Source organism: Prunus avium, chromosome 5 (assembly GCF_965620075.1).
Source record: "Prunus avium chromosome 5, drPruAviu1.hap1.1, whole genome shotgun sequence".
Classification (NCBI taxonomy): Eukaryota; Viridiplantae; Streptophyta; class Magnoliopsida; order Rosales; family Rosaceae; genus Prunus; species Prunus avium.
The window spans coordinates 19130397-19157710 of NC_142288.1; the positions used below are offsets into that span (position 1 = coordinate 19130397).

The following is a 27314-nucleotide window of genomic DNA, read 5'->3' on the forward strand; positions in this document are numbered from 1 at the left end:
TTCATTTGACATCTTGCTTTTGGGATGTAAAAAATAACAGCTGAACCTCCAGCCTTCATTCCACATCAGTTTTGACAATTCGGTTGGAGTGAGGTGAGATGTTATTTCTAACTGTTAAATGTTTATGTGGCACTTTTGACATATCGGTTGGAGATGCTCTTTATTTTATTATTTTTTAAAGACAGCTGGTTGTTACTTTCATTTATTATTTTCCTTTTTTATTATTTTCTTCTTTATCTTGAATGATTTGACTGTTACAATAATTATTTATTTGACATATTGGGTGGAGTGTAAAACTGTGTAAATGTCAAATTGCCACATAAGCCATCAAATTTAAATTTGATGTTTGGTATTTGACATATCCCTCGGAGATGCTCTTACACAGCTTTACACTTCACCCGATATGTCAAATTAAATTATTATTTTATTATATTTTAGTATTAATTTATTTTAATTAAAAATAAAATAAAATAATAAATAATAAAATATTAATTTGACATCTTGCTTTTGAGATGTCAAAAATAACATCTCAACCTCCAGCCTTCATTCCACATCAATTTTGGCACATCGGTTGGAGTAATGTGAGATATTATTTCTAACCGTTAAATATTTATGTGGCACTTTTGACATATCGGTTGGAAATGCTCTAATGAAAAAAAAATACTTGAGTATATCATAGTACTTGTTGGGTTGAGGACTTGAGGTCAGCTAGAATATTACTCAAACAAATATATGGAAATTTGAGTTATACTAGTTTAAATTTGCACTGCAGCAGTACTAGTTTTAATTCTCAACCACTTTAGGAATCCAGTGTGATAATTGAAGAGCAGCTTCTCGACTTTCGAGTTGAGGCATGATTTGGCATTTTATAATGAACAATAATGATGGTGCTTGTGTTAGTGTATTGTTGTTTCATGGTTAATTAATTATTGTGCTTGAGCTTTTCCAATTAAGAAATCATTTGTTCAAAGCTGTATTTATTCTTGAGAATTATTATTCACACACACTCTAACCTTATTATTATTATTTTTATGGCAAAATAGTTAAGTATATTTGCGGGACTTCAATTACATGGGACTTCATTTAGTCAGTGTCCACACTCTCACATAAGTAGTTATGTGTTGTAGATATGAATTACAGACATTCTTTTCACATAAGTAGTCACGTGATGTAGATATAAGTTACATATATAAGTTATGCTAATTGGCTAGTACAATAAACCCGCCCCCTTACATTCAAGTTCAAATCCACCTCCCCGAAAAATCACATGCTAGCAGCATCAAGGGCATGTTGTTAGAGAGAAGGGGTACACATGTAAGTATATTCTCCCAAAGGTTGATACACCTTTGACTTCAACCTAGCAATGCGATAGATTTTGAAGTTGTTTTCCTAGGTCCTTCAAATTCCTGTATGGGCTTGACGTCCACCAAATGTCTAAGCAACCAAGCACAGCCATAGACTTTGAACCCAAGCTCGACTAAATTGGATTAGTTTTGCATAGTGCATTATCCAACTCAAGCCCAAAACAAGAAGAAAAGAAAATTATTTAGCCGATCCTTGAATTCATCATGGTCCTATGGCAGGCCAAATCAAGTGTTTTTGGTTTCTTTTTTCTTGGGCTTGAATTGGCGGGAAGTAGGCACGACCACCGTCACCTCCGGACCCACCACGCAGATTCAAAATCAACCGAGAGACTGACTCATCAGCTGGAATTAACTACTCAAATTGAATGCTCTCAACGACCCAAAAGTGAAGAAATTTATTAATGTCCCAGCAGTGGCCCTGCAAGCTACCTTTGTACTTGTACTTCACATTATTTGGTTTTCAAATTATGAAAACCTCTACAGTTCTTCAGAATCATTCAAAGTTCAAGCTGTTATTAAATTCAAGCAATACCCATTCAGAAATACTCTATTATATTACTCTCTCTTTCCTTCTTAACCCATTTCACAAATTTATCACATAATCTCTGTCTGCCAAGTTTCCTTTTTGTATCACTCGGACTTGTTCTTCATAGTTTGTGCACAGGAAAAGTGTGTGTGTATATAGTATTTGATAGTTGAAGAAGGGAGGAATCACGTGAATGCTTTGTGGGTTTTCTTAGAAAAAGTATATATAATAGGAGAATGGTTGGTTTTATGTGTAACATAGCTGAAGAAAAAGAAGAATTTGAAGAACAAGCAGGTGGGAAGGGAGAGAATGGAGATTCTTGGGCACGCTCAGCTGTTCATGCCCAGCACAGGCGTTCTAAGAGGTGCAGTTTTAATACTCAAATCAATGTTGTTATTATTATTGTTAAGTGCGTCTTTTGTTTCTCTATGAGGTGGATATTTGCATTTCTATATCCTTCATTTCATGGTTGGTTACGGATTTATGTGTTGTATTATGATATGATGATATAATCTCTTAGGTTAGTATCTATTTTTTTATGGCTTTTAAGTTTTTAGTTGAATTTTTTTCTTTTCTAAATCCCATGATTTATGTAATTTTATTACAAGGAAATGTATTTTCTTTATGTGTGATGCATCAGGGAAAGAAAATTCCACTCCAAGGGGTTTGACTGTTTGAGTTCTTTAGGTATCCTTTATTTGTTTTTCTTACAAGTTTTTATTTGTGTTTTGTGATTTTTAAGTAAGATTGTTGGCATATCATAGAACAATGTGATCATAGATGTGTGTATTAGGAAGAAAAAGATTTAGTGAGTAGTGACCATCAAAAGACTTGGGTAAGGCTGTTTTGCAGTGATTGAATCAAAGAGATTGATCATTTTCTCTTCTCATACATGTTGGAATCGTCATGTTTGGGTTTCACTTTTGAAATTTATGTGGTTCTCCCTTTTCCTTCCAGTGCTTCTGACAGGAACTTAAATGTTCCAAGAAATCGAGTTTCTGCGAAGAAGGACCAAAATGGAACGCAGGTGAGACCACTTAAGCAGTTGAAGTTAAAATAATAATTGTCTCCTGCTATATTGATAGGGCTTCTCCCATATTGGTATGTTCAAACTTGACAATGTATAAATTCATAACTGACTGCAGACTGAATCTTATTTTTAATTGGATTTAAACAAAGATGCTTACTGTTTTCTTCATGAAATTAACAGGTGTCATCACCTTCAACAAGTGCGTCTAGGGGACAAAGTCCTTGGCATGACAATCCTGTTTATATTAACAAGAATATGCCATCAAACCACAGAGCCTCTTTGGAAAAAGATGTAAGAAATGGAATTCAATTTCTCTGTCTTTCAAAATTGTGTTTCGATAAATCTTTCAATAGTCTGAGGTGTGACTGAGATTAATATGATTGTAGTATTCTTCACAGTTAACTTATCTTAATTGGAAATTTGTTGCAAGCATTGGGTAGTTATAGACTAGATACTCCAAACATTTCAAGTTATATAGCTTCAACCCATTTTTTTCTTTCTGGTGGTAGGGGAGTCTGGGGAAGATTTCGACTTACTGAAAAATGTGCAAGGTTCCTCCAAAGTTCCTATCTATAGAACATGTGTATGAATCTGAATCCACTATTATTTTACTTTTGACATAGAAAATTTGGGTTTCCAAACTATAGGCACGCCATGTCTACAAAGTGGATGGAATGCATGACTTGGTCAGGGGTGACTGGACAAATCTCTAACCATTACAACTGTTGGTTTTCCATGTCATTTATGATGCGAGCATAATATGGTTTACCCAAAACTGTATACAATTTTGCAGATCGAACAGCTGCAGTTGCGTTTGCAGCAAGAGAAATCCATGCGCAATATGCTCGAGAGGGCAATGGGACGAGCATCAAGTACTCTATCACCTGGACATAGGCATTTCTCTGTCCAGGTAGTTACTAAACTTTTCTTACTTTCCTTTAAAGAGCTGTTGCAGAATAATCCAGTAGTTTTACGTATTAACTTAGGCATAAATGTTGTACCTTCATGTTTCAGCTGATCTAGTGTGGAAATGATGATAACATGCAACATTTAACTAACACTTCGTCAACTCTATATAAAGAACTGTATTGAATACACTCTTAATTATTAGTTAGCACATAAGCCTTTGGTGCAGTGCTGTAAATCCTTAATCCATGTTCTTTTTGTTTTGTTTTTTTCATACTTCAACTTAAATACATATCTCCATGGCCCAATCAATTACTCTTAAAGTTTGGACTGTTGAGTTAAACAGTTTCTACCAATGCAAATGAACCTTTTCCTGTGGTTGCACCTGAACCTTTTTCATCAATTATTTAATTGCCTTCTGTTTTCTGCATGCCTAAAACTGTATTATAGCAAATTCCAATTTCACAGTGTAGAATATGAATTGTCAACTGTACTATGAAACATACAAATATATATATGTGCGTGTGTGTGTGTGTGTCTGTATATATACATATGATTCTTTTTTTCTTTTTTCAAATTTGCTATATCTACTTATTGATATCTCATTCCACTTATTAGCTGCAATTCTTTGAATATGGAATTAAGGACTGCAAATTGTTTTATTTCTTTTTTGTTTAGACAAAGGAATTGATTTCTGAAATTGAATTACTTGAAGAAGAAGTTGCAAACCGCGAGCAGCATGTTCTTTCACTCTATAGGAGTATTTTTGAGCAATGCATTAGCAGGCCACCTTCAGAGCAGAACTCAGTTGTGGCTTCCCCTGCCCATATGAGGAATGGATCCAGGAAACATCCGAGTATCATTTCAAGTGCATTTTGTTCCTCAAAAAAGTTTCCTTTCAGACATTTGCGAGCTCTAGTTGCTATTGATGACTCAGGAAAAAGAACTTTAAAGACTAGGCATACTACACAATCCAGTGACAAAAGTGACATCGCTTTTGTGAAGACTTGTTCAAACCTAGCAAAGGTAGAACATAAGTTTATTCTTGTTCTTTCACTGATGGACATTTGTTAAATGTATGTGTCATTTTATTGAAGATCATTACTTGTGTGACACATAATATATATATACATATAGGATTTGTGTTCAAAGTGTTGAGTTTGGCTGAAATATACACATTCATTATTAATTTAGTTCTAGATCCTTCTTGAACAATTTTATTTAGTTAATATATATCAAACTAGTGAAAAAGAATTTTAATAGGCAGTGTACAGTGATTTTCTCATTCAGGCCACTCCGAGAAATCAAAATGAAAAGAGGGGATATTCTGATACCCCTTACTATTGCAGAAGATTTTGAAGTTAGTATGTCCTCCATGTTACCGGCCAGTCATATAATGCTCTATTTCGTCGAAGTGATTTCAAGTCATTTATTTTCCAGGTTCGTGAAAGGGTTCCAGCCCTGGAGAAAACTTCTATGCTGCGAACTCTGAAAGATCATCTCCACCAGTGCCCTAGCAAGTTATCTGAGGAAATGGTCAGGTGCATGGCTGTTGTTTATTGTTGGCTGTGCAATGCAGCGTCTGTGAACATCGAAAGAAATAAATCACCTTTGTTGTCGAGGTCATCAACTAATGTTATACAACCTCGACATGGTGCTGGAGATGCCCCAGATTGGTCTGGAAAATCAATGGTAGAAATAACTTGGATATCTACTGATAAGAGCAAGCTTCCTCATGCTTCTTTTGCCATCAATAACTACAGGTTGGCTTTTTACATTTAATCTAATCACCCAAAAAATAACTCTACAATAGTAGAAGTAAAACAAGGGTATGTACTTTGCCTTGAGTCACTCTGAATTTAACTGGAACAAGTTTGATTTCAATTATTTAGACCCTGTGTGTGTCAACTGCACTAAATTCAGGTTGTTGGTAAGAAAAGGTTAAGGGCACACCACTGACTAGCATGGCCGCTAAAAACCTCTAATTTTTGTGTATAGAAATCTCCCCCGCAGATGCTTATCTAAATTTAACCTTTTTGTTTCTATTTAATCTGCTTAATAACATTCTAATATTGGAGCACAATAATGCGCAACCCATAAATCTTAGAGCTATATTATTAAACAACAAATCCATAATTTTTGGATCCTAATATGGTTGACGGGGTGATGACTTGTACACTTATTAATTTTCCGTATGTAGGGCACATAGTTTAAGGTACACATAAATGCAGCTAACACACTTGCACCGGATCTCCTCTTATGTTTTACCTCATCAGGAGTGCTGACTTGAGATATACTTCATGTTTCAATTTCAGAATCTTGGTTGAACAACTGGAGAGGGTGAATGTCACTCTGATGGAATTGAATGCCCAAGTTGCATTTTGGATCAACACATACAATGCTCTTGTTATGCATGTAAAAGTCTCTTAACCAACCGTTGGTTTTCTCTTATTGATTTGTAAGTCTGTCTAATTTTCTCTTTACCCTTGTGCAGGCACATTTAGCATATGGAATTCCCCACAGCTCCCTAAGAAAGCTGGCTTTGTTCCACAAGGTAATTCACTTATTTGCTAGTACAATGGGTTTTGCTGGCAGCTTAAGAAGACTTGTGCATCTCATTACAAATGAATGCTTTCTCTTGAAGTCCTGTCCACCAAGCGTCATTTCGTTTTTTCTTTCTTTCTGAAAGATGGATTAATACATTCATTGATTCATCCCATTTTAAAATTAAATTTTAGTTGGTTTGATCTTTGTTTCTTTCTTTTATATTCAAGTCTATTGCTCTTGCCCTTCAAGACATGGACTAGAAGATCCCCATTAAAGACAATCAGAATATCATCTTTCCCTTTTTGGCCATTACGTAAAATGCTCAAGTACCTTTTCATTTTCTATTGTCAATGTTTGGGAAGTTATCAAAATATTTGGTTTTCATGCCTCCAAAAAATAGTTGAATCTAAAATAAGTGGAGCAAGAAAAAGAACCAATGCTTTGGTCTATCTGTGTATTCTAAATTTGGAAAGAAAAGAAAAAAGATGATGAGCTTTTTGGTATAGTGCAGGCTGCTTACAATATTGGGGGCCAAGTTATCAGTGCAAATGCCATAGAGCAATCCATATTTGGCTTCCAAACACCCCGAATTGGACGGGTACTCACTGCTCACCACTCTTTCTCTGATAATGCAAGAGGAATGCTAACAACATTCATTGAATTATTTCGTTTATCTCATAATTTAAATGGTTTGGCAAATCATTTGAGCTCTTCTTATGAATGACAACTTGAACAGTGCATTTTCCTTCTTTCTTTCTTTAATATGAATAAGAAATACCATGTTTGAGAATACTAATTTGGTCTACTTTTGTGTTTCCAGTGGCTTGAAACCCTCCTTTCAACTGCCTGGAGGAAAAAATTTGGTGAAGATAGACAACTTCGCAATTCCAAATTGGGTCTTCCAGTTTCTGAACCCCTTGTTTGCTTTGCTCTTTGTACTGGAGCCTTTTCTGATCCTGCGGTAACCACTTTGCTTTTATTGGTCCTGTTTTCACATTATATTGAAAATTTAATATATAATTGTCCAATGAATTTTAGGTTCTTATTTTCAGTCTTTTCCCCTAATGCTACACACGTTAATTGGTCAATTACAGTGCTTTGGCTCATGATTTTCCCTTGAAATTTCCGTTCATAACTTATCTTTTCTGCGTCTCTATGTTTAATGAAATCTGGTACTGCTGCAGAAAACTACTTTACAAACAGTAATTTTTTTATAATCAAAAGCATATGGTAGCAACTTTTACTACTGAATTGTTTTGATTGTAAATCATTCTTCTAAAAACACATTCTGATCAGTGATATACTGCTTCCACTATATTGCTAACGGCACTAACGTTTGCTTGTCAATTACTTGTAGCTAAAAGTTTACACAGCCTCAAATGTTAGAGATGAACTTGAAGAGGCAAAGAAGGAGTTTATTAAAGCAACTGTAGTAGTAAAGAAGTCAAGGAAAGTTTTTCTGCCAAAGATACTTGAAAGGTTTGCAAGAGAAGCGTCTTTTGGCTCCGAGGATCTTCTCAAATGGGTCACTGAGAATGCTGATAAGAAGCTTAATGATTCAATACATAAATGCATTGACCGTAAATCCAGCAAGAAGGCATCTCAGATCATAGAGTGGTTGCCATACAATTCAAGGTTCCGGTATGTATTCTCAAAGGAACTATCTGAGAAGCCATGGTGGTTGTGATTCATTCCAAATGCTGGAAGAAACAAACCTGACTGACCACTTGAGGAAGCTAGTGGCTCATCAGACTGGTCAATCAGAACCTTCTAATTGTTTTCTTATTGTGCATCTGATCCTTTTTTGTTTTGAACTCTAGTTTCTTGCCCTACAAGCTTCCGTCTCACAAGTGCTTTGTATTAACCGGGTAGTTTCGATCTAACAAGCTTACCATTACTTGCAGCTGCTGTATAATTCAAGTTTCGCACCTTATTTGTACATTAATATGTTTGCTTGGTTTATGCACTGAGGCATTAAAGTGTAATTGTTTGTCAATTCAACTTTATCCATGCTTCTAAATTCTAATTGCAGCAACGTATACAGTCACTTAGACAATTCTCACAACAACAAAAAGTAGAATTAAAGAACTGAATTGGAACAATAAATCCGATTACATAAAATGAAATTAAGAATTTAATTGGAAGAACAATGAAATGAATCAGATAAAATACATGAAAATTTCAATGTGGAAACCCTAAACTCCCCGTCATCATCATCATCATCGACTAGGACTAGGCAGGCAGGGAGAAGCGACACAGAGGGCAGAAGTGGCTTTTCTCCAACCACTCCACGATGCAAGCCTCGTGGTAGATATGCGAACATGGCAGACCACGACCTTCCGAACCCACCGCAATCTCCGCTATACAAACAGAACAACAAACCCCAGCCGTTTCCACTCTCACCCTCTCCAGCTTCTCAATTGCAGATTTACTCGCCGGTACAAACGCGGGCTGCACTTCATCATCTGCCGCCACGTCATCAACGATCGCATCAATCTTGATGCACGCCTCCATATGCACACGTAACCCCCGGCTGCCGCTGCTACACACTCTCCCAACAAGACTCCGTGAGGCGTCATGGACTATAGTAGCAGCGACGCACCGAAGGTCCTGGGACGAGACGTGGATAGACTTGGATAGCTCGTTGGATATGGTAGCCAAAATCGATGACGTGGAGCTGTCGTCCATTAGTAGGTCAATCTCGAGTTTGTCGTGGTAATCAAAGCTCTCGGTGGGTTGGCCCATTTGATCGTCTTCTAGCATCATTACTTTGTAGTGGTCTTCCAAATCTTCATCGTCCTCTAAATTCGAGGGCAACACAATTTGTGTGACAGTGGCGTTGATGTCTAGCCACAATTGAGATTTCACTGCGGTTTCAGGTAATTCAGAGACTTCGAGAATCCGTGTGGCGTAATAAGGATCACCTAAAACCTCCCAATACTCATCAGCCATAACAACAAGAAGAGCAGCAAACTAGGGTTTAGCAAGTTGAAAAAGGAAAAAGGAAGATGAAGGTGAAATAGCGCGGGTTCAAAGGAGACGCTGAGAGTAAATGAGAGGCGTAATGAGAAATGCCCGGCTAGCTGTTAGGAGATATATAAGAGGATTTTGGGGTTCTTGCTTGGCAATCAAGTCACGCCAGTTAGTGTTTTCGTTTGGGCTTGGCACGTCTTTTCACAAACAAAAAAAACACCCTGAGAAAAAGAGGCAAATTGATATGCAATTAATAATCCTGTAACCAATAATCCCTAAATGCTAGCATTAAAATTGTCCAAATAAGCAAATAATCAGGTTTATACAAAACGAGAATTAGAAGAAGAAGAAAAAATTTAGAAATTCGGTTAAAATAATAAGTTGACTAATCAATATATTATTAAGTACGTTTGCTTAGGTGGAACAATTGTAAATGGGCTACATCAATTCCCAATTAAATTGTTATTGTGGAAATTTGCAAAACTGCCAAATGAAATTTTCGGCCTGTGTGCAATTGTCACCTAATTTTTTTTTAAACCACCTGAATTTTAAAAATTGTTGTAATTTACCACCTAAGTCTAACTATGTTAAATCAAGTTTTTTAATATCATTTTCCATCAGTTTATTATAATTAATAAAAATTAAATTCTAAAACTAACATATTTATAAAACAAACAAACAAAACAAAACCTAATTATCCACGGCTTCCCCCACCCCCTTCCAAACACACCCCACTGCCCAGTATCCCATCTCCTATCCACCCTCATGCTCAGTTCACACCAAGCAAAGCCAAACCAAGCATCACCAAAAATCACAAATAGAGTTCGATGATGGATTAGTCCCTTTCACCATACCCTCTTCTATTTACTTCTCCTTTTCTTCACAAGCTCTCCACTCTCTTTCATTTCTCCCTCTCTAAATTTTTCTTCTTTTTCCTTTTCACAATATATTGTTCATCATCTGACTTTTTTCAAGAACATCAGCAGTGCTACTACATAGAAATCAATTGCAACTTGGCTACTCCAGGAGAACTTTTTAGCAAATTGGAGAGCTAGGAGATGGATTTGGAGGGTGTATGCAGAGGTGGCAGAGAATTGGTGTTCAAGGGGAGTGGGAGAAGTCTTTGGATACTTAGGTTTAAAAAAAAAAACATAATTGTGTTAGTGCCCGTTTGGCATTGCTTATTTGAGGTGATAAGTGATTTTTTTAAAAGTTTGGGAAGCCCAACCCGTTTGGTAAACTATGAGAAAATCACTTATTGTTAAAAATTGCTGTGAGAGAAAGCTATAAGGAAAAGCAGCTAATGAGGTGCTTTCATTTTCTGATTATGCAGGAATCAGTTTCGAAGAGGTGTTGGGTTTAATGATTATGCCCCAATTTTTTTTATAATTATGCGGGAATCAGTACCAACAACACTTTTAACAAAAAGTTTACCAAACGCCAAACTACTTTCTCTCACAACTGATTTCTCTCACATCAAATTTGACAGCGATTATTTTCACAGCACAGCAATGCCAAACTGGCCCTTAGTTTACAAATTTTAAATTTGCAGATTATAGTGAATTGACAAAAATGCCCTTACAAATATTGATGTAATGGAAATTTTAACAGAGTTAGAGATAGGTGATAAATTACAACACTTGACAAAGTTCAAGTGGTTAAAAGTAAAAATTAAAAGTTTAGGTGGTATTTTATACAAATTACCCTTGTTATTATTTACCTTAGCTTTTATTCCCATAAACAAAATTAAATAATGGGTTAACAAAAAAGCGTTCAAGGGGGTAAAAATAGGAACACACAAAAATTAACTATTGGAATAATAAATATTAACCGACTCATAAATCATCTCGTTATGGTATGTTTGTTGTCGTGGAAGGCTAGTCATTAGGTTTACATGAAAAATTAAAGAGTAGGTGTGGGTTTTTCCTAATAAACCCTAGAACATTTGGATTTCTAACTAATTTTCTAATAAAGAAAAGCCTAGTAGTTAGGAAATGCCAACCACATGGTGAAGAGACTATTCACTATGATGGCATGACATGTTCTTCAAAGTGTGTTTTGCAACTTATTTGGGGTTCTGATAATTATGAACTACAACTGGTAGGTTTATATTGGAGGATTACAAATGTAAAGTTCTTATGGTATCAAGGCTTTCAGTCATTATTATTGGGTTATTGGAGGAAATTAAACTTCAAAAGCAAAATTTTGAAGGTTAGAAAGAAGTGATGATTTTCCACAATTTGGTGGTCTTGTTCTCTCTTCATCCAGTCTTGAATATGGAACCAATTTTCTGATCCATATTATCTTCATTTAATTAATAATTTCAATTCTTAATATTTGCATTAACCAAGGATATTTTATGGTATTTTGAATGTTTTACCATTTTTTGCTTTTGCTTTATATATAGATCTTCATTTAATTAATAATTTCAATTTTTAATATTTACATTAACCAAAGATATTTTCTGGTATTTTGAATATTTTACTATTTTCTGCCTTTTACTTTATATATAGAAGATAAAAAATCAATTGGCGAGGCTAGTAATTATTGAATTTCAGTTTATGACAAATAAAAAAACTGATTTATTGTAAAAAGCTTCACCAATAATTTTCACATCCGTAGCCACTCAACTGTTACACGTGTTCCATCAAAGTCCCCTCCCCACCGTCGATCAGGTTAATCACTCAAACTCGTTTTCCAAGCCACCCAGTGATTGGCTGTAACACAACAACCAGTAACCGCCAGGTAATGTAGTCTGGCCCTAGATGCTGTCGTCTAGCGACTCGTAACAAGCCACGTGTCGATCCCATACTCATCAGACATTAACCAATTTACGAAAACGCCCCAGTTTTCCAATTTCCGTTTAATTTTGATTTTTCAAATTCAATCACCAATTCTCATTTTCTCTCTGAAAGAAAAGTCGAGGGGTCGAGCGCAGAGGAAAAGAAAAAACAACCAAAAAAAAAAAAAGACAGAGTCTCACTCACACACTCTCTTCTCTCCTTTTTCTCTCTCTTCGTGTAAGTCTCTCACTCTCTTCGTCTGTAGCCCCCGTCGATTCGCCGGAACCCTAATTCGATCCGCCGGAAACTCGAAGACTCCGGTAAGGAACCCAAAACCTCCGGCGACCTTTCGCTTTAGTTTGTTAGGGTTTTCAATTTTCTTCACTGATGCGCAGTTATCAATTAGGTGAGGGGTGTCTGTGAGAGAGACTAACGCCTAGGGTTTTGGCTTGCAGATGACCGTACGATTGGGGACCAGTTGAGAGATCAAACGGGCTGGATTTCGTCACCGGATGGAGGGAGGTAGCGTCTCTAGACTTCTTACTTCTTCTGGTACTGTTCATTTCCTCTATTTGGTTCTGTAAACAGTTAGGGCGTATTTGTAAAATTAGGCCAAAGTTGTTCCTTGCTTTGCTTTGAAATGGTGAGTTTGATTAAAATTTGTGTTTTTGTTTTCCTTTGTGTACTTTGAGCTAATTAGAAATGCATAATCTTTAATCTTTGAATTTATGATAGTAGCTTATTATGAAGTGTATGTATTTGTTTTCATATCTTTTTTAAGTCCTCAATGGCATACTGAGTTAAATTTTATCGTTTTATGTGTTTATTATTTTTGTATAGTCTAATAAGGTATTATTCAACCTATACTTGCTATAGTGTTAATAAAGGTGGATTTTTGTCCAGGTCATGCGTGTTTTGAAAAATAAAAACATCTGAATGTCCAGTTGTAAGTTTAACATGCATTTTCTCATTTGCAATTATTTGAGTTAATTAATAGCTGCTAGATATACAGAAACTTAATATTGAATGTAGGTACGGTTTTCTGCTTTTTCACCTTTACTTAGTATGCTGTCTCATGTCCTTTGGTACAAATGCAAGAAATTTTGAAACTTATAGGATTTCTCGAGGTCAGTGAGTATGTATTTAGTTATCAAGAGTGTTTGTTGCATAGCCTCAGCTATTCCTTATAATAATTTTATTATTATTGTTTGAGTTAATTTTTGAATGATATCTTGGAGCTTACCAATTGACTATAATTTCTGAAATGGAAATAGAATCTTACCATTTATTCTTGTATAATTTAATCCTTTTTGTGCATTTTTGGGAGGAGTGATATCCGATGTTATAGAAAGTGCCTTGACCTCCCTTTTTTGTTATTATTTTTACTTTGGTTTGGGAGTTGATTTTCTTAAAACATAAACTTTCAAGTATCTGGTCAAGTGGACCATTCATTTGGCTTGCCTATGGATGAATCAGTCATGGGTACATTTCCATAACTTTCTGTTGTTTTTGTCTAAAGTATTATAAGACAATCTTTTCTGCATAAATAAATTTGTATCTTAATGTTTGCACAAGATTCTATTAAAAAAAATGTTTACACAAGATAATAGGGCATGTGTGATTTGATTTGTTATAATATGTGTGTTATCTGTTAATCACATGGTGCTTGTATGATTTGATTTCGTTTGATGCATAACTTTTCTTATTTTGTGTTTGAAAAAAAATGTAAGTAGACGATTCATTTATTCATTCTTGACTATGTTTTAAACATGCTTTTGTGTCAAGAAGTTTGTCTGATATGTCATTCTCAGCATTTTTCTATGTTAAAGTATGTAAATACTTGATTATGAATATTTCTTGAATATATAAGGGTTTATTTTCCAGGTAAATAGTATAGTCATCAATCCTTGATTTAAATACATGAAGAGGCAACTCCTATATGCATAGGCAATCCTTGAATTGAGTAGATTGGCGTTCATGTGAATGCTGGACACCTTTGTTGTGATAAAGGTGCTGATATTTATGTATTAATATTATATGCTGTTACCCTTTATTGATATCTCAAATCAATGAATGATTTGATTAAGGTATTTGCTGGGTTTGCGTGGCTGTTGTTATGTGATGCCTTCGTCTCTGGTATACTTTAGTATAATTCACAAAATCATATCATGTTACTTTCCCCTTAAATTTAAGAGTTTTGGGAACTATTGAAGTTCAGCATTTATAACTTGGTTGTGGTTTTGTTATCTGTACAAAGTTAGTGGCATTATATTGGAAAGTCTCACTGAAAGTATTGAGAAATTGTGAGTTTAAGCATAAATTGTGAGAACGGCTAGGCTCTACAAATGGTTTGAGGATGATTAGCTGTTTGATGAGCAAATGGCTGTAGTGGATTAAGATTCTTTTCCTGGGTAGTGATTGCATTTTGACGATTTTACTTGTTAATAATTGTGTTGTTTGGATATAATTTATTGGGTTACGTTTCTCAGGGTCTGAATAGGTTTAATTGTATCAAAATCAACTTTAGGGACAACCTTGCTCCTGTTTTATTATTTTGGAGTATTACATGACTCCTATTTCAAGTTATAGGTGTATCTTGTATTTGTGGTTGGTTATCAATTTTTTGTAAGCATGGGTGACTAGGTATTATTGGCTTATTCTGTAAGATGGTGGTTGTAAAGCTTGTAGATTGTCCCATATAGTTTCTATGTATATACACTTGTGCATATATTTTCCTCTCCCTATATTGGCTATTTGGTTAACGTGGATCACTATTTGTTTTGCACTTCTCCCTGATTGCTTTTCTATTGTAGGGATACACCCATGGATTATGATGACAATGATTTTCAAAGCCAGAATCTTCATTTAGCTGGTGAAGGGAACACTAATTATCCTCCAGTTTTACGGCCATATGCTCTTCCCAAGTTTGATTTTGATGATAGCCTTCAGGGGCATTTGAGGTTTGATAGTTTGGTTGAAACTGAGGTTTTTCTTGGCATTGAGAGTAGCGAAACTAACCACTGGATTGAGGATTTCTCTCGTGGGAGTAGTGGGATAGAGTTTAATTCAAGTGCAGCAGAATCTTGCTCTATATCAAGGCGAAACAATGTTTGGTCTGAGGCCACTTCCTCAGAATCTGTTGAAATGCTATTAAAATCTGTTGGGCAGGAAGAAATTATTCCCCCTCGGACAATCTTAGAGGAATTAGATGCCTGTAAGGAATCGCGTTGCTTAACAAAGCAGATGGAGCCTAGTTTTAACAATGATGATAACATTCTTTCTCAAATGGAGGATGTTACAGATCTACAGCCTACATTACCACAGGATGATATTCCTGAAAACCTTTCTGGCATAGAGGATGTAGGAGTAGATCAGCTTCGGGTTGAGGATGCTTCACAAACTCATGAAGGTAAATTATCAGTTGCTGGAAATTCAGGCGACTCAGATCCAAATGCTTTAAGTGGAAATGATAGCCCACATGTAACTAAAGGGAATCTGCTTGCTGATGGGAAATGCAAAGATGCAGATCCAGTGGATTTTGATAATTTGTTGGATGAACCACCAGATAAAAGAGAAGATTCTTGTGCTTCAGGGATGCAAATTGATGGTATGACAACCTCTGTGCAAAATATTATTGCTATCAGTGATGAGTTGAATAATAAGGATGTTGAACATAATATAAAAAATGTTAATGAAGAGAATCCAGGCGGTCATGTGTTGAGCATAGATGCTCAAAACTTGAATGAAAAAGCAGGTGAAAAGGTTACCTGTCACTTGGAAAACCCTCATTGTTCAGCATCTAAGGTGGAGTCTATTGAATTAGGAATTGCTAATCAAGACAGTGTTATTAATGTGGAGGAACAGTCTGGCATAATACTGCAAGGGGATTCTAACTTACATATGCTGGGTGGATGCAGTGACAGGGTATATGGTGGAGTTCTTGCTGACACCAACAAATGTGAAGACATGGTCTCAGATATAGGTATTGATCAATCAAAATTAAACACGCATGACTTATCACCTATAGCTTACAAAATCGATACTGGGTATGCAGTTGAGGTTAGCAACAACAATGCTGAAATTTCTTCAAGTCTAGAACCTACGCTGAAAGGGGATTCTGACTTACATATGGTGGATGGATGCAGTGACAGGGAATGCCGTGGAGTTCCTGCTGAGACCAACAAATGTGAAGATATGGTCTTGTTTAAAGACACAGATACTGGTGATGATCATTCTAAATTGAACACACATGATTTATCATCAGTGATTTACAGAAGCGATGATAGGTATGCAGTTGAGGTCAGCAACAGCAATGCTGGAATTTCTTCAAGTCTAGATTCTATGCTGAAGGTGGATTCTGGACAGAGCAGCTCCAAGGAGAATGCATCAGAAAGTAGTTTCCGACCAGATAGTGAAATTTTGGTCAAAAAGTCCGAGGTTTCTTTGTCAGTCATTAAGGAAAATGATGTTTCTAAGGATGAAAGTGATGAGAATAAGGAAGTTCACTCTAATTTGTCTAATTTGACTGCAACTTGTTCTTCAGCTGAAATAGTTAGTGAAGCGCATGTGACTGGAGCTTCTAAAAGTCCTTACGATTCTTTAGGAGTTTCTGGAGAGAAATCAAATGTGGACGGTGCATCATTTTCTATTCTGGGGGAGTCTACACAAATATGTGATGAAAATGAAGTTTACAGAGATGGTGATGTTGGTGATGGTAACCTGGATCTCTCTCACATTGAAAAGGACAGTACACAATTGTTCAATGAGTCTAATAATACAGAATTGGAGATTGGTGGATCTATTGATAAGGAATTTCAGCCCTCATCAATTTGTGAAGGTAGCGCAGAAAAAGAGCTGATTGTCCCAAAATTAAAACATGATGCTGATGGCAATGAATCAGGTATGTTATGAGATTGAAACTTTAAATGGATAGAGATATCAAATCCGTTGAATGTACTAACTTGGTCTGTCTGTCTGTCTGTCTGTCTCTCTCTCTCTTGCAGTGGCCAATGTTTCCTTGGAAAACCCTGATCCAGCTTCTTGTGTCACAATGGATGCAGTTCCCTCGTCTTCTGGGAATGGCACAACCACCAATATTAACCACTCAGACGTTGAAGCAGAGACTTCTCCCGATGTGGGACCACACTGTGACAAAAAACAAGAAACTGCATATGAAATGTCGAAAGATGCTAGTTTTCCATGTATAGTGTCTTCTCCTTTGGCAGAAGCTGGGCCTGGCTCTGTTTCTGAAGCTGGGAAAGGTGTTTCTTGTGATACTTCTGGACTGTTATTATGCAAGAGAGTTGATCAGTCTCTGCCAGTTACAGATAGTTGCAATACAGAATGCCAAAATGAACCTCAAACTGCAGTTGCTAATGAAGTGAGCAAGAGAAGTACAAATGAGATGGAAGCGTCTTCCGTTCAGTGTGAATCTTCAGAAAATGATGGTGATGGTGCTGGAGCAACCATAAAAGACAGTTTTGAGAAGGCATCTGCAAATGTAACAGGTGATAAATTTGCATTTATCTGTCACCATTCCATCTTTCCTTTGACTAGAAACCATTTAGAGTTGAAAAAGTGTAAGGCCAGTGCAAGTTATCTTTTTGGTATAATCTTTGGCATGTATTAAGTCTTACATCTTTTGAAGTTGACAGTTTCTATCTATATGGGTTGGACTGGCTTTCGTCACTATTAAGCAATCTGTGCTCAACTTGACCCCTGGTCCGTTTTCATAAGTTACAAATGCTAATAATGTGGTTTGAACCTAGGACCTCCTGGAGAAAGCTACAGCTTCTAACCAACAAGGCTTCCCTTTTTTCTTTTTCTATATGTTGTTTTTGTTGATTTTGCAATCATTAATTTTAACTTTTTTCCTTACTATTTTTTTTTTCATTTGTATATTGATGTTTTAAAATGATTTCTACTGTTATGCAGATCCAATTGTGAACTGCGATACGAATGTCACAGAGCCTGGGCCTTTGCTATTGGTGGAAATATGTGGTGGTTCTGCTAAAAAAGTAATGGAAGACACTGACACTTCTGAAGTGTCTGGAGATAAGGGTTCTGCTGTGCCAAGTGTTAATGGTGAGTCTTCTAATATGGTTAATCTTGAATGACTTATCAAAGTAACAAAAAAGATAAACCTGGAAGGAAATATGGAGGAAATTTTGAAATTTCTATTTATTTCTGTCGTAAACTCTTGTTTCTTCTGCTGCAATTAGGCAATGGCAGGTAGAATGGCTTTCAGGTTTATTTATGGTTTGCTAGAGTCATTCTGTTTCTTCTTGCTGGCCCGGTTCATGATTTTTGGGCTTTTGAGTGTTCATGGGATTGGTATGCTAGATTTGGATAAGCTGTGTTAGAATCTTTTAATTTTACATTTGCAGGAAGTAGAAGACTAATTTTGAGGTTTTGTACAGTCTGGTTGGAATGGTACGACTTTTCTAGGAAAGCAAAGAAATAGAAGAGAATTTATAAATGAAATTTTTAGATACAGTATTCAGGCAGAGCTTTGGGGTTGGGGGGCGGAGGCGGGGAGGGGGGAGAACAAAAACGAAATGCAGTATTTAAGCTTCTTTTTTTCGGCTGCAGTGTTTAAGCAAATTTGGAAAGCTTGAGTGATACATTTCTATACCTTGTTCTTTTCTTTTATCAAATATTAAGAATGATTCATATTTGTTTATCATATCCTTTATATATAATGTGTATGAGGCAAATAAAAACATAAGGCCAAAAAGGATTAGAAGGAAAAGATAAGGGTTCCCCTATGCTTAGTTGCAATAAGAATAAGAAATATGCTTATTAATGCAAATGAAATTGAAGAATCGTGTATATTGTTGTAAACCTATCAATTTCATGTCGGCTTTAGATTATCATGTGTGATATCATACTAGTCTACTTTTTTTTTTCCTGTTAGCTGAAAGATTTGATTGTGATGTATGAACTCTTTAAGATGTGTCATGTTGGTCTTGGCGATAGTCAAATTTCTGCATTAGAGAGTAAAATCACAAGCAGATTGAGAACACCTATTTATGAAAATCATGATGCAGCTACTGTACTGAATAGTTATTATGGTTATGGGTGCACTATGCATTTTATTCTTTCTACCAATTAGTACTTAGAATAAATATCTCATCATTGGAATGAAACTGATGGAGGCTATCATTATTGGCATTTAATAACAAGGATCTATTATGATAATATCTTTTATTTAAATATGTTTTTGCATCATGTTTCCATTTGACTATAGGATATACCGTTGTTACTTCCACATCATCTTGGTTTAATTTTCTTTGCTGATCATTATATTTCTTTCTACAGGTGATGCTTCTATGATCTGTGAAGGTTCTACTTGTTCTGCTGCTTTGCCTGAGTCTCATACTGGGTTTGTTGCACCAGAAAGCGGTCGAAGTTCTGTTGATCCCCACAAACCTGATTGTGTTTCTCCTAAGGTTGTTGGAACCACTGAGCCTTTTGGGACTAAACATGAATTAGGCAATAATAAGGGGCCCACAAATCAGAGTGCCCTAGTTTCTGACACTGTTGGGGATGGGGGCAATTATTCTCCTAATTCCTGGAATCCAAATGGAAATGATGCCTTCAAGGATCGGAGAAATGGCACTTCGGATGTCAGCTTATCTGCAGATTTGCCTAAAGCAGATGCTGCCAACATCGTGCAGCGCTCTCCTGCTATTCCATCTCCCAAAGTATCATTTTTAACCTTGTTGTTGCTCATGTTCATACTGAACTATACTTGTGTCTTTGATCCCTTATATTGCTTGATATACGTTTTTAACTGGGGCAATGGGGATACTTTCTATAGATATATACTCGTAGCATTATTGATATGTCCTGACATTATCAACATTTCAATGTTCTGATTTAGAACTATCTTTTAAGATCTTCTGTCTTTGAAACTTTATATTTCTTGACATTTTGTTTATTTTAGGGGGTTGGGAACTCTTGCTATAGAAATATTCATGTATAATTAATGATGTGCCCTGACACCATCAACTTTTCAATATTCTGATTTAGAATTATTTTTTAAGATTGTAGAGGGGTCTAAAGAAAATTCTGGCTCGGGCCAGCTGGATGCAAAAATCTCTCAAGATATTTCCCATGGAGGTCCACTAGTATCTGGTGGAGACATTGGACGTGGTGGTTCTAAAAGTACCCCTGAGCGGAGAACAAGGAGAGCACCTAGCAAGGCAACAGGTAAACCGAGTGCTAAAAAGGGAAGTATGAAAGCAACAACTCCTCTGAGACAATCAGAAAGAGGGGACAAATCAATCAGTGTGTCCCAGAACCAATCGGGAATCTTCCAGCTTGTGCAACCTAGTGAGACACAGCCCTATGGGCATGTGGATGGTTCCATAAAGCCTTATTCTGTTCTTACTACTTCAACATCTAGTCTGCCAGATCTGAATACTTCTGCTCCACAATCTGTAATATTTCAACAGCCATTCACTGACTTGCAGCAAGTGCAATTACGTGCTCAGATCTTTGTTTATGGAGCTTTGATGTGAGTCTCTTACTGTATATGTTTTTACTAATGGTTTCTTTTTGGGCTTTAGTTAAAATTTATTGACATAAGCAGATTTACTAAAATGAAGAATGGCAGGTGCTCTTGAGACTACTTAATTGAAAAAGATTAGTTTTCAACTTGGATTAGAGACATAGAGAGAGATAAATTTTGGACCGCAATAGTGTATATATTAGTAAGAAAAGTAAAGAGGGAGTGTTTTGATACTTGTGCATTTGTTTTGAGGACACCATTATGACATGAATAGCATGCTCCAGATTTTTTTTTTTTAAAAAGAACAGAACATGATCATTAGGGACCCACTGAATCTAATCAGGTTTTGATCATAAATGGAACTATCTTCAATTTATGGGATCAGTGCATTTATACCAAATCTTGAAAGCATTAGAGTGATCATTCTTGATTTTACTGAGAAGGGAGATAATTGCCATTTCGAGACAGTGAATGAAACATGCTTTTCTTTTTCTTTCTTTTTATTTTCCATTTCTTGTGCAGTCAAGGGATAGCACCTGAAGAAGCTTATATGGTGTCAGCATTTGGGGGACCTGGTTAGTATTTTGTCCATTTTATATCTATTAATAATCGTTACAAATGTGTAATAACTTAAAGTCTTTTTTTTGTCAGATGGTGGACGGGGCATGTGGGAGAATGCCTGGCGTGTGTGCATAGAGAGGCTACATGGTCAAAAATCTACTCCAATTAATCCAGAAACCCCATTGCAATCACGTTCCGGTACTTTTTGTTTTCTTTATAAGCAGTTTGATTATCTCTTGATTTGATTAAGTAACTGTGCTTCAGAATTGAGATTTACAGGTTCTAGGGCTTCTGATCAAGTAATTAAACAAGGTGCATTACACAATAAAGGTCTTTCCTCACCTGTTGGTCGAGCCAGCACGAAGGGTACTCCACCGACAGCAAGCCCAATGATACCTATTTCATCACCACTTTGGAGTATTTCTACCCCTGTTTGTGAGGGCCTGCAATATAGTGTGATTCCGAGAGGCTCAGTTATGGATTATCAGCAGGGATTTAATCCATTACATCCTTTTCAAACACCATCTGTAAAGAACCTTGTTGGCCATAATACTACGTGGATGCCTCAGTCCTCTTTCCGGGGTCCCTGGCTTCCTTCTCCACAGTCTTCAGCTGAAGCTAGTATACATTTTTCAGCATTTCCTAGCACAGAAGCAGTGCAGTTGACTCCTATAAAAGAAGTATCTTTGCCACAATTGCCTACTGTAAAGCATGTTCCTTCTGGTCCTTCTGCTCAGACTGGGGGTCCAATCAGTGCTTTTGCAGGGCCTTCTCCACTGCTTGACCCAAAGAAGGTGTCAGCATCACCTGGCCAGCATTCTGCTGATCCAAAGCCTAGAAAAAGAAAGAAGATTTCACCGTCTGAGGAACTTGGTCAAATTAGTTTGCAAGCTCAATCTCAACCTGAGTCAGCTTTAACAGTTGCTGTTGTTAGTAGTACTACCCCAAGTACCCTTTTGTCTAAGGCCATGCCAGAGAAATTGATTATGTCTCTGCCTCCTATGTCTTCCTCTCATCAACTCAAAAAAGCAGATCTGGATTTGGAGCAGAGGGCAACTTTATCAGAGGAGACGCTTACTAAAGTTAAGGAGGCTAGGCAACAGGCAGAGGAAGCTGCTTCTCTTGCTGCTGCAGCTGTTAGTCACAGCCAAACAATATGGAATCAGTTGGAGAAGCAAAAGAACTCCAAATTGATATCAGATGGTGAAGCTAAGTTAGCTTCTGCTGCTGTAGCTGTAGCTGCTGCTGCTGCTGTTGCCAAGGCAGCAGCTGCAGCTGCCAATGTTGCATCAAATGCTGCATTGCAAGCAAAATTGATGGCCGAAGAAGCCTTGGATAATTATGAGAATCCAAGCCAAAGTATGAGAATGGCTACTCCTGTGTCCATTTTAAGAGGTGAGGATGGAACAAACAGTTCGAGTTCGATCCTTGTTGCTGCCAGGGAGGCTGCTAGGAGGAAGGTTGTAGCTGCATCTGCAGCCTCAAAGCGAGCTGAAAATTTGGATGCCATTGTAAAAGCTGCTGAGCTGGCTGCAGAAGCTGTTTCACAAGCTGGAACAATTGTTGCGATGGGTGATCCTTTGCCATTGAGTGAGTTAGCAGAAGCTGGTCCAGAGGGTTATTGGAAAGTACCCCAAGTTTCTTCCGAGCTCGTTACAAAATCAAATGACATGATGAGAGAACAATCAAATGTAGGTACTGTTGAAGAACATGCTGGTACATCTGCTAGGCATTCTAAAGATCGACAATCAGATAAGAAAGAAGCACAGCCAACTGCACATGAGAAGTTGCCTATTCCAATAGAGGTAAATAGGGAATCAAGAGAGGATCAATTGAGATCGGTAGTTGGCGTCTCGGGCTTCGATATAGTCAACGAAAAAGGGTCAAAAGGACCAAAAGGCCGCAAAGTTTCTGAGATCGGATCAAAGTCTGCTTTGATGACTGTTGAGAATGATTTTGAAAAGGAAGAACACACATCTGAAGAAAGTGGCATCAAGGAGGGTTATCTAGTAGAGGTATGAAGCTGAGGTGTATCTGATATGTTTTACTATATGTAGTTTTCGAAATCTTTAAATTAGCTTTTTTCTTAACCTTTTTTGCTGCTCACTGGTACATCTTGCTTGTGAAGCTTGGAATTGCTATGTATTATATGGGCATGATATATTATTCACTTGGTTTCTCTTTAGGTTCTCAAAGACGGGGGTGGATTTGGAGCAGCCTGGTTCACAGCTAATGTATTGAGTTTGCAGGATGGTAAAGCTTGTGTGTGTTACACTGAGCTTCAGTCAGATGAAGGTATACCATCGTTAATCCTGTTAGAAGCAGACAATCATGCCTTTGCCTCATGCCCTGTTTCCTTTAAGAGAAATTTTTTCCCTCATGTTATAAATTCCTGGTTACTGCCTTTAATTAGGATCTGGTGTAGTTGTATTTGATACTTGCATTGGAACCTTGCTACCATATGATTCATAATGAGAACTCTTTGTAAAGATATTATGCCTGTGCACCTTGTTTGCTTAATGTATGTTTGATTTCTCATCTATATAGGCTCAGGGAAACTACAGGAATGGGTGGCACTTGAAGGCGAAGAAGATAAGCCACCGAAAATTCGCATTGCCCGCCCTGTTACCACTTTGGGATTTGAAGGAACGAGGAAAAGGCGCAGAGCAGCGATGGCAGATTATGCTTGGTCTGTTGGAGATAAAGTTGATGCATGGATACAGGACAGGTGAGCACAAGTTAATTATGTTAAAAGGTGATTGGCTTTTTTGGGGAGAATCTTGCTGGAGGGATATTTGTATAGGAAGATAAATATAACTATTGCCTGCAATTGCCTACATTTCTCTGTATCTTTCCTCACTATCTCAACCATGCCTAGTCTTGGGTGTTGAAGAAAGTTGGCAGTGTTGGTATATTAGATATCTATGCACTACGGTGATTATAAACTTGCATCAGGTCTTCCTATTTTACTTAACGGCAACTTTGATTTTGATGCTGTTCTTCTGTCCAATTTCCACATTGAGTTTGTGGAGTTTTCCTTGATTTCTTAGCCATCAGTATGCTTAACTCCTCTCATGTGTTTTGAATTATGTTTTCAGCTGGTGGGAAGGAGTTGTCACTGAGAAAAACAAGAAAGATGAAACTATATTGACTGTCCACTTTCCAGGTTTGTATGGATCATTTTGTCTTTTTGTGGGTTGGGGGTGCTCTTATTAAGGCCCCAACATGTAAATGCTTCCCATTGTATTATGCAAAAGTTGCTGTTTCTTAATGCGGGATTCTCTGGTTATTAATTCTTACAGCTCAAGGGGAAAAGTCAGTTGTTAAAGCTTGGCATCTTCGGCCTTCTCTCATTTGGAAGGATGGGGAATGGGTTGAATGGTTCAGTGTGCGAAATGACTGCGCTTCCCATGAGGTACTATTTTTATATCAGTTAATGCTTGATTTTGTCTGGTTCCTAAAACTTCTCAATTGAATTTATTTTATTTTACTGAAGTCCAATTTGTTGTTCAGGGTGACATGCCCCAGGAAAAGCGACCCAAATTGGGCAGTCCTGCAGTGGAAGGCAAAGGGAAGGATAAGACATCAAAAAGCATTGATATTGTAGATTCAGGGAAACCCGAAGAGCCAAGGTTACTGAATTTATCTGCAAATGAAAAGGTATTTAATATGGGTAAGAATACCAGAACTGAGAACAAGCCTGATCCAACCAGAACAATTCGGACTGGGTTGCAGAAGGAAGGAGCCAAGGTGGTTTATGGTATTCCCAAGCCTGGAAAGAAGAGAAAATTTATGGAAGTTAGCAAACATTATGTGGCAAATCAGAGTAATAAGATTAATGAAACTAATGATTCAATGAAATTTGCGAAATACTTGATGCCTCAAGGATCGGGTTCCCGTGGATTGAAAAATACATCTAAAATTGACACAAGGGAAAAGCAGGTGACTGAATCCAAGCTGAAGGATCTTAAATCTGTAAAGCCGCAAGGTGTGCCAAGTAAATCTGTTCCACAGAAGGACAACCTCTTAACAGATGCACGTACTGTCTCTGATGGTTCAAGTGAAATGGACCATACAGGAAAGATCAAGGATTCTGTAAGCCGTGTTGACAGTGTATCCGGAAAGCATACCCTATCACAACCAGAGGGCTCAATCGTATTTTCTTCACTAGCTCCCTCGTCTGATTTTCCTTCCTCCAAGAAAGTGTCCGCATCAACTGCTAAATCTCGGTCAAACAAAGGAAACCTTGCACCTGCTGGTGCGAAGTTGGGTAAAATTGAGGAGGGAAAAGTGTTCAGTGGTAATCCTGCAAAGTCGACTTCTGAAGTTGCTGAGCCTCGTAGATCAAATCGCAGAATTCAGCCGACATCAAGAGTAAGAATTTAGATATATTTTGGTCTTGTTTTGCATATAGATGTTCATTTGTTCTTTTCATATGATAACATTGTGGTGAACTATTCTGATTATTTGTCTCTTGATTTTTGGGTGCTTAGCTTGGTTCTATACTATTTTGGTGTGAATTTGGTGATGTTACACTGTCACTTGTACAGGGTGTTTTTGGAAGTTAATGTGTGCAGTGTTCATTGCAGTGTAGGTTTTTAGAATTAGATCCCAACATCTCTTTTTGAATTTTTTTTATTGTTGTGGTCCTTGTATTATTCACATTATATATTTTTGCAATTTCAGGTACAGATTTACTAATTTTCTTTACTCGTTAGGTATCCATGTAGAATCGGAAACTTTCCTCTTTCATGCTAGTTCCCTTGCTCGTGTTTGAATGCAATGTAAACATTCTCTTTTTCTATAATCTAAGCCTTGTGTTGTTGACATTGCTGGCCACAGCTATTGGAAGGACTGCAAAGCTCGTTGATCATCACAAAGATTCCTTCTGGTTCACATGACAAAGGTCACCGAAGTCAGAACCGGAATGCTTCTAGAGGTTAATTATTAACCCCAGGGTTTATTTTCTTTGGGAACATTTTGCAGGACAAGTTTCTTGTTTATGTGAACGCAATTGTGTTATCTGACAGTTAGACTCTGACAGGGAATAACAACAGTTGAAAGAGCTCTACCGATGATGGGTTCCAGTCCAAGGAACATCAATTATTGGATGGCGAGGCCGACACGCCCAGCGTAGTTTGTGTATATTTATGATAGAGGAGGATAAGCATAGGGGTGGAAATTCTTGCTTCCTTGGTTTCGGTCAGTCATAAAAGTGTAGAATCAGTAGATGTTCATAGTGATTTTAGTTTTCTTTCACAATTTGTGGTTTCCCCTGGTAGGTGGGTATCGCCCAGATAGGTTGTATATGGAAATTGTCCATGTAGTTTGTGGCTTGTAGTGCAAGGAAGGCTTTCAGAAGATTAATCATATAACCTGTTGCTGTTTTACCCATTTTAATGTTATGGATAAATCCTTTTCATAAAATGGTTGTTGCAATTTTTTTCCTTCAAGTTTGGTCGTCTCCTGTCCAGACCACCACCATTACCGTAGCTGCATCGCCACCACCGTACTACAAGCACCACCACCGCTATTATCACTCATTTATTGATTCAAACCTCCAGAGGGATAAACTCTAAATTTCATTATACTTGATAGGTTGGATAAGCAAGAAATTATACATTTTGGAATTTTAATTATTTTGTTTTTCATCATTTTGAGATTTCTTGATACACAAATCAATTCTCTTGCTGGTCCAAATCGATTCTCTTGCTAGTCTTACACGCGTGAAAAGATTTCTTAGGAATTGGAAACGAACCTCTTGAAAGGATGAAACGGGAATAACGTTGTTTTGCATGCGTGATAACTCTTCCATGTGATAGCGTTATTGGTCGGGCATAACAAAGTAGTTATCGATGTTGCATCCAAGTTTTTCTCCCTTAGAAGATGCAATTTCTACTCGCATCGCAACTTGTACAAGGGGATATTTAGTCCATCTACTCTACTTGGCCCTGGGACTAATTCTCTAATGTTGGCAGCATTTTTGTTCATCATCCTAAACCACGGTGTAGCATCACCGCCCTCTCCAATACACGCTTGCCATATGTTTTATTGAGCAAAATTTCATAAAAAAAAAAATGAAGAGATTTTTAGTAAAAAGCCCATTTTT

At 37.1% G+C, this 27314-nt stretch overlaps 2 protein-coding genes across 7 annotated transcripts; both read left to right on the top strand.

The window, feature by feature from the left end:
• Nucleotides 1–1798: 1798 nt before the first annotated feature.
• On the top strand, nt 1799–8358 carry LOC110757094 (uncharacterized). Of its 2 annotated transcripts, XM_021958631.2 has the most exons (11): nt 1799–2254; nt 2848–2917; nt 3101–3211; nt 3714–3830; nt 4505–4852; nt 5267–5589; nt 6142–6241; nt 6321–6380; nt 6885–6971; nt 7194–7334; nt 7731–8358. In XM_021958631.2, the coding sequence occupies exons 1-11, from the start codon at nt 2127–2129 to the stop codon at nt 8058–8060; spliced, it is 1815 nt and encodes a 604-aa protein (XP_021814323.1). In that variant the 5' UTR covers nt 1799–2126; the 3' UTR covers nt 8061–8358. The 2 variants fall into 2 exon arrangements, with proteins under 2 accessions (XP_021814323.1, XP_088109044.1); XM_088252918.1 differs by lacking the exons at nt 1799–2254; nt 2848–2917; nt 3101–3211 and adding an exon at nt 3552–3613.
• A 3884-nt stretch (nt 8359–12242) lies between these two features.
• Nucleotides 12243–26632, top strand: G2484-1 (protein). 5 transcript variants are annotated; one of them, XM_021958722.2, is made up of 17 exons: nt 12243–12449; nt 12536–12681; nt 14943–17029; nt 17133–17636; nt 18064–18213; nt 19450–19835; nt 20178–20650; nt 21167–21219; nt 21296–21403; nt 21470–23220; nt 23392–23500; nt 23753–23933; nt 24304–24371; nt 24508–24620; nt 24719–25579; nt 26048–26144; nt 26250–26632. In XM_021958722.2, the coding sequence occupies exons 3-17, from the start codon at nt 14953–14955 to the stop codon at nt 26264–26266; spliced, it is 6948 nt and encodes a 2315-aa protein (XP_021814414.1). In that variant the 5' UTR covers nt 12243–12449; nt 12536–12681; nt 14943–14952; the 3' UTR covers nt 26267–26632. The 5 variants fall into 5 exon arrangements, with proteins under 5 accessions (XP_021814414.1, XP_021814415.1, XP_021814412.1 ...); XM_021958723.2 differs by having other exon boundaries at nt 12536–12651; XM_021958720.2 differs by having other exon boundaries at nt 12585–12681.
• Nucleotides 26633–27314: the final 682 nt, after the last annotated feature.

Excerpts from the sequence above, each read along its gene's own strand:
- G2484-1 (XM_021958722.2), top strand. The coding sequence starts at position 14,953 with ATGGATTATGATGACAATGATTTTCAAAGCCAGAATCTTCATTTAGCT. Across the intron at positions 19,836-20,177 it reads CTGCTATTCCATCTCCCAAA|ATTGTAGAGGGGTCTAAAGA; the intron begins GTATCATTTTTA and ends TTATTTTTTAAG. Across the intron at positions 21,404-21,469 it reads CCCATTGCAATCACGTTCCG|AATTGAGATTTACAGGTTCT; the intron begins GTACTTTTTGTT and ends ACTGTGCTTCAG.
- LOC110757094 (XM_021958631.2), top strand. The coding sequence starts at position 2,127 with ATGGTTGGTTTTATGTGTAACATAGCTGAAGAAAAAGAAGAATTTGAA. Across the intron at positions 2,255-2,847 it reads CAGCACAGGCGTTCTAAGAG|TGCTTCTGACAGGAACTTAA; the intron begins GTGCAGTTTTAA and ends TTTTCCTTCCAG. Across the intron at positions 4,853-5,266 it reads CTTGTTCAAACCTAGCAAAG|GTTCGTGAAAGGGTTCCAGC; the intron begins GTAGAACATAAG and ends TTTATTTTCCAG.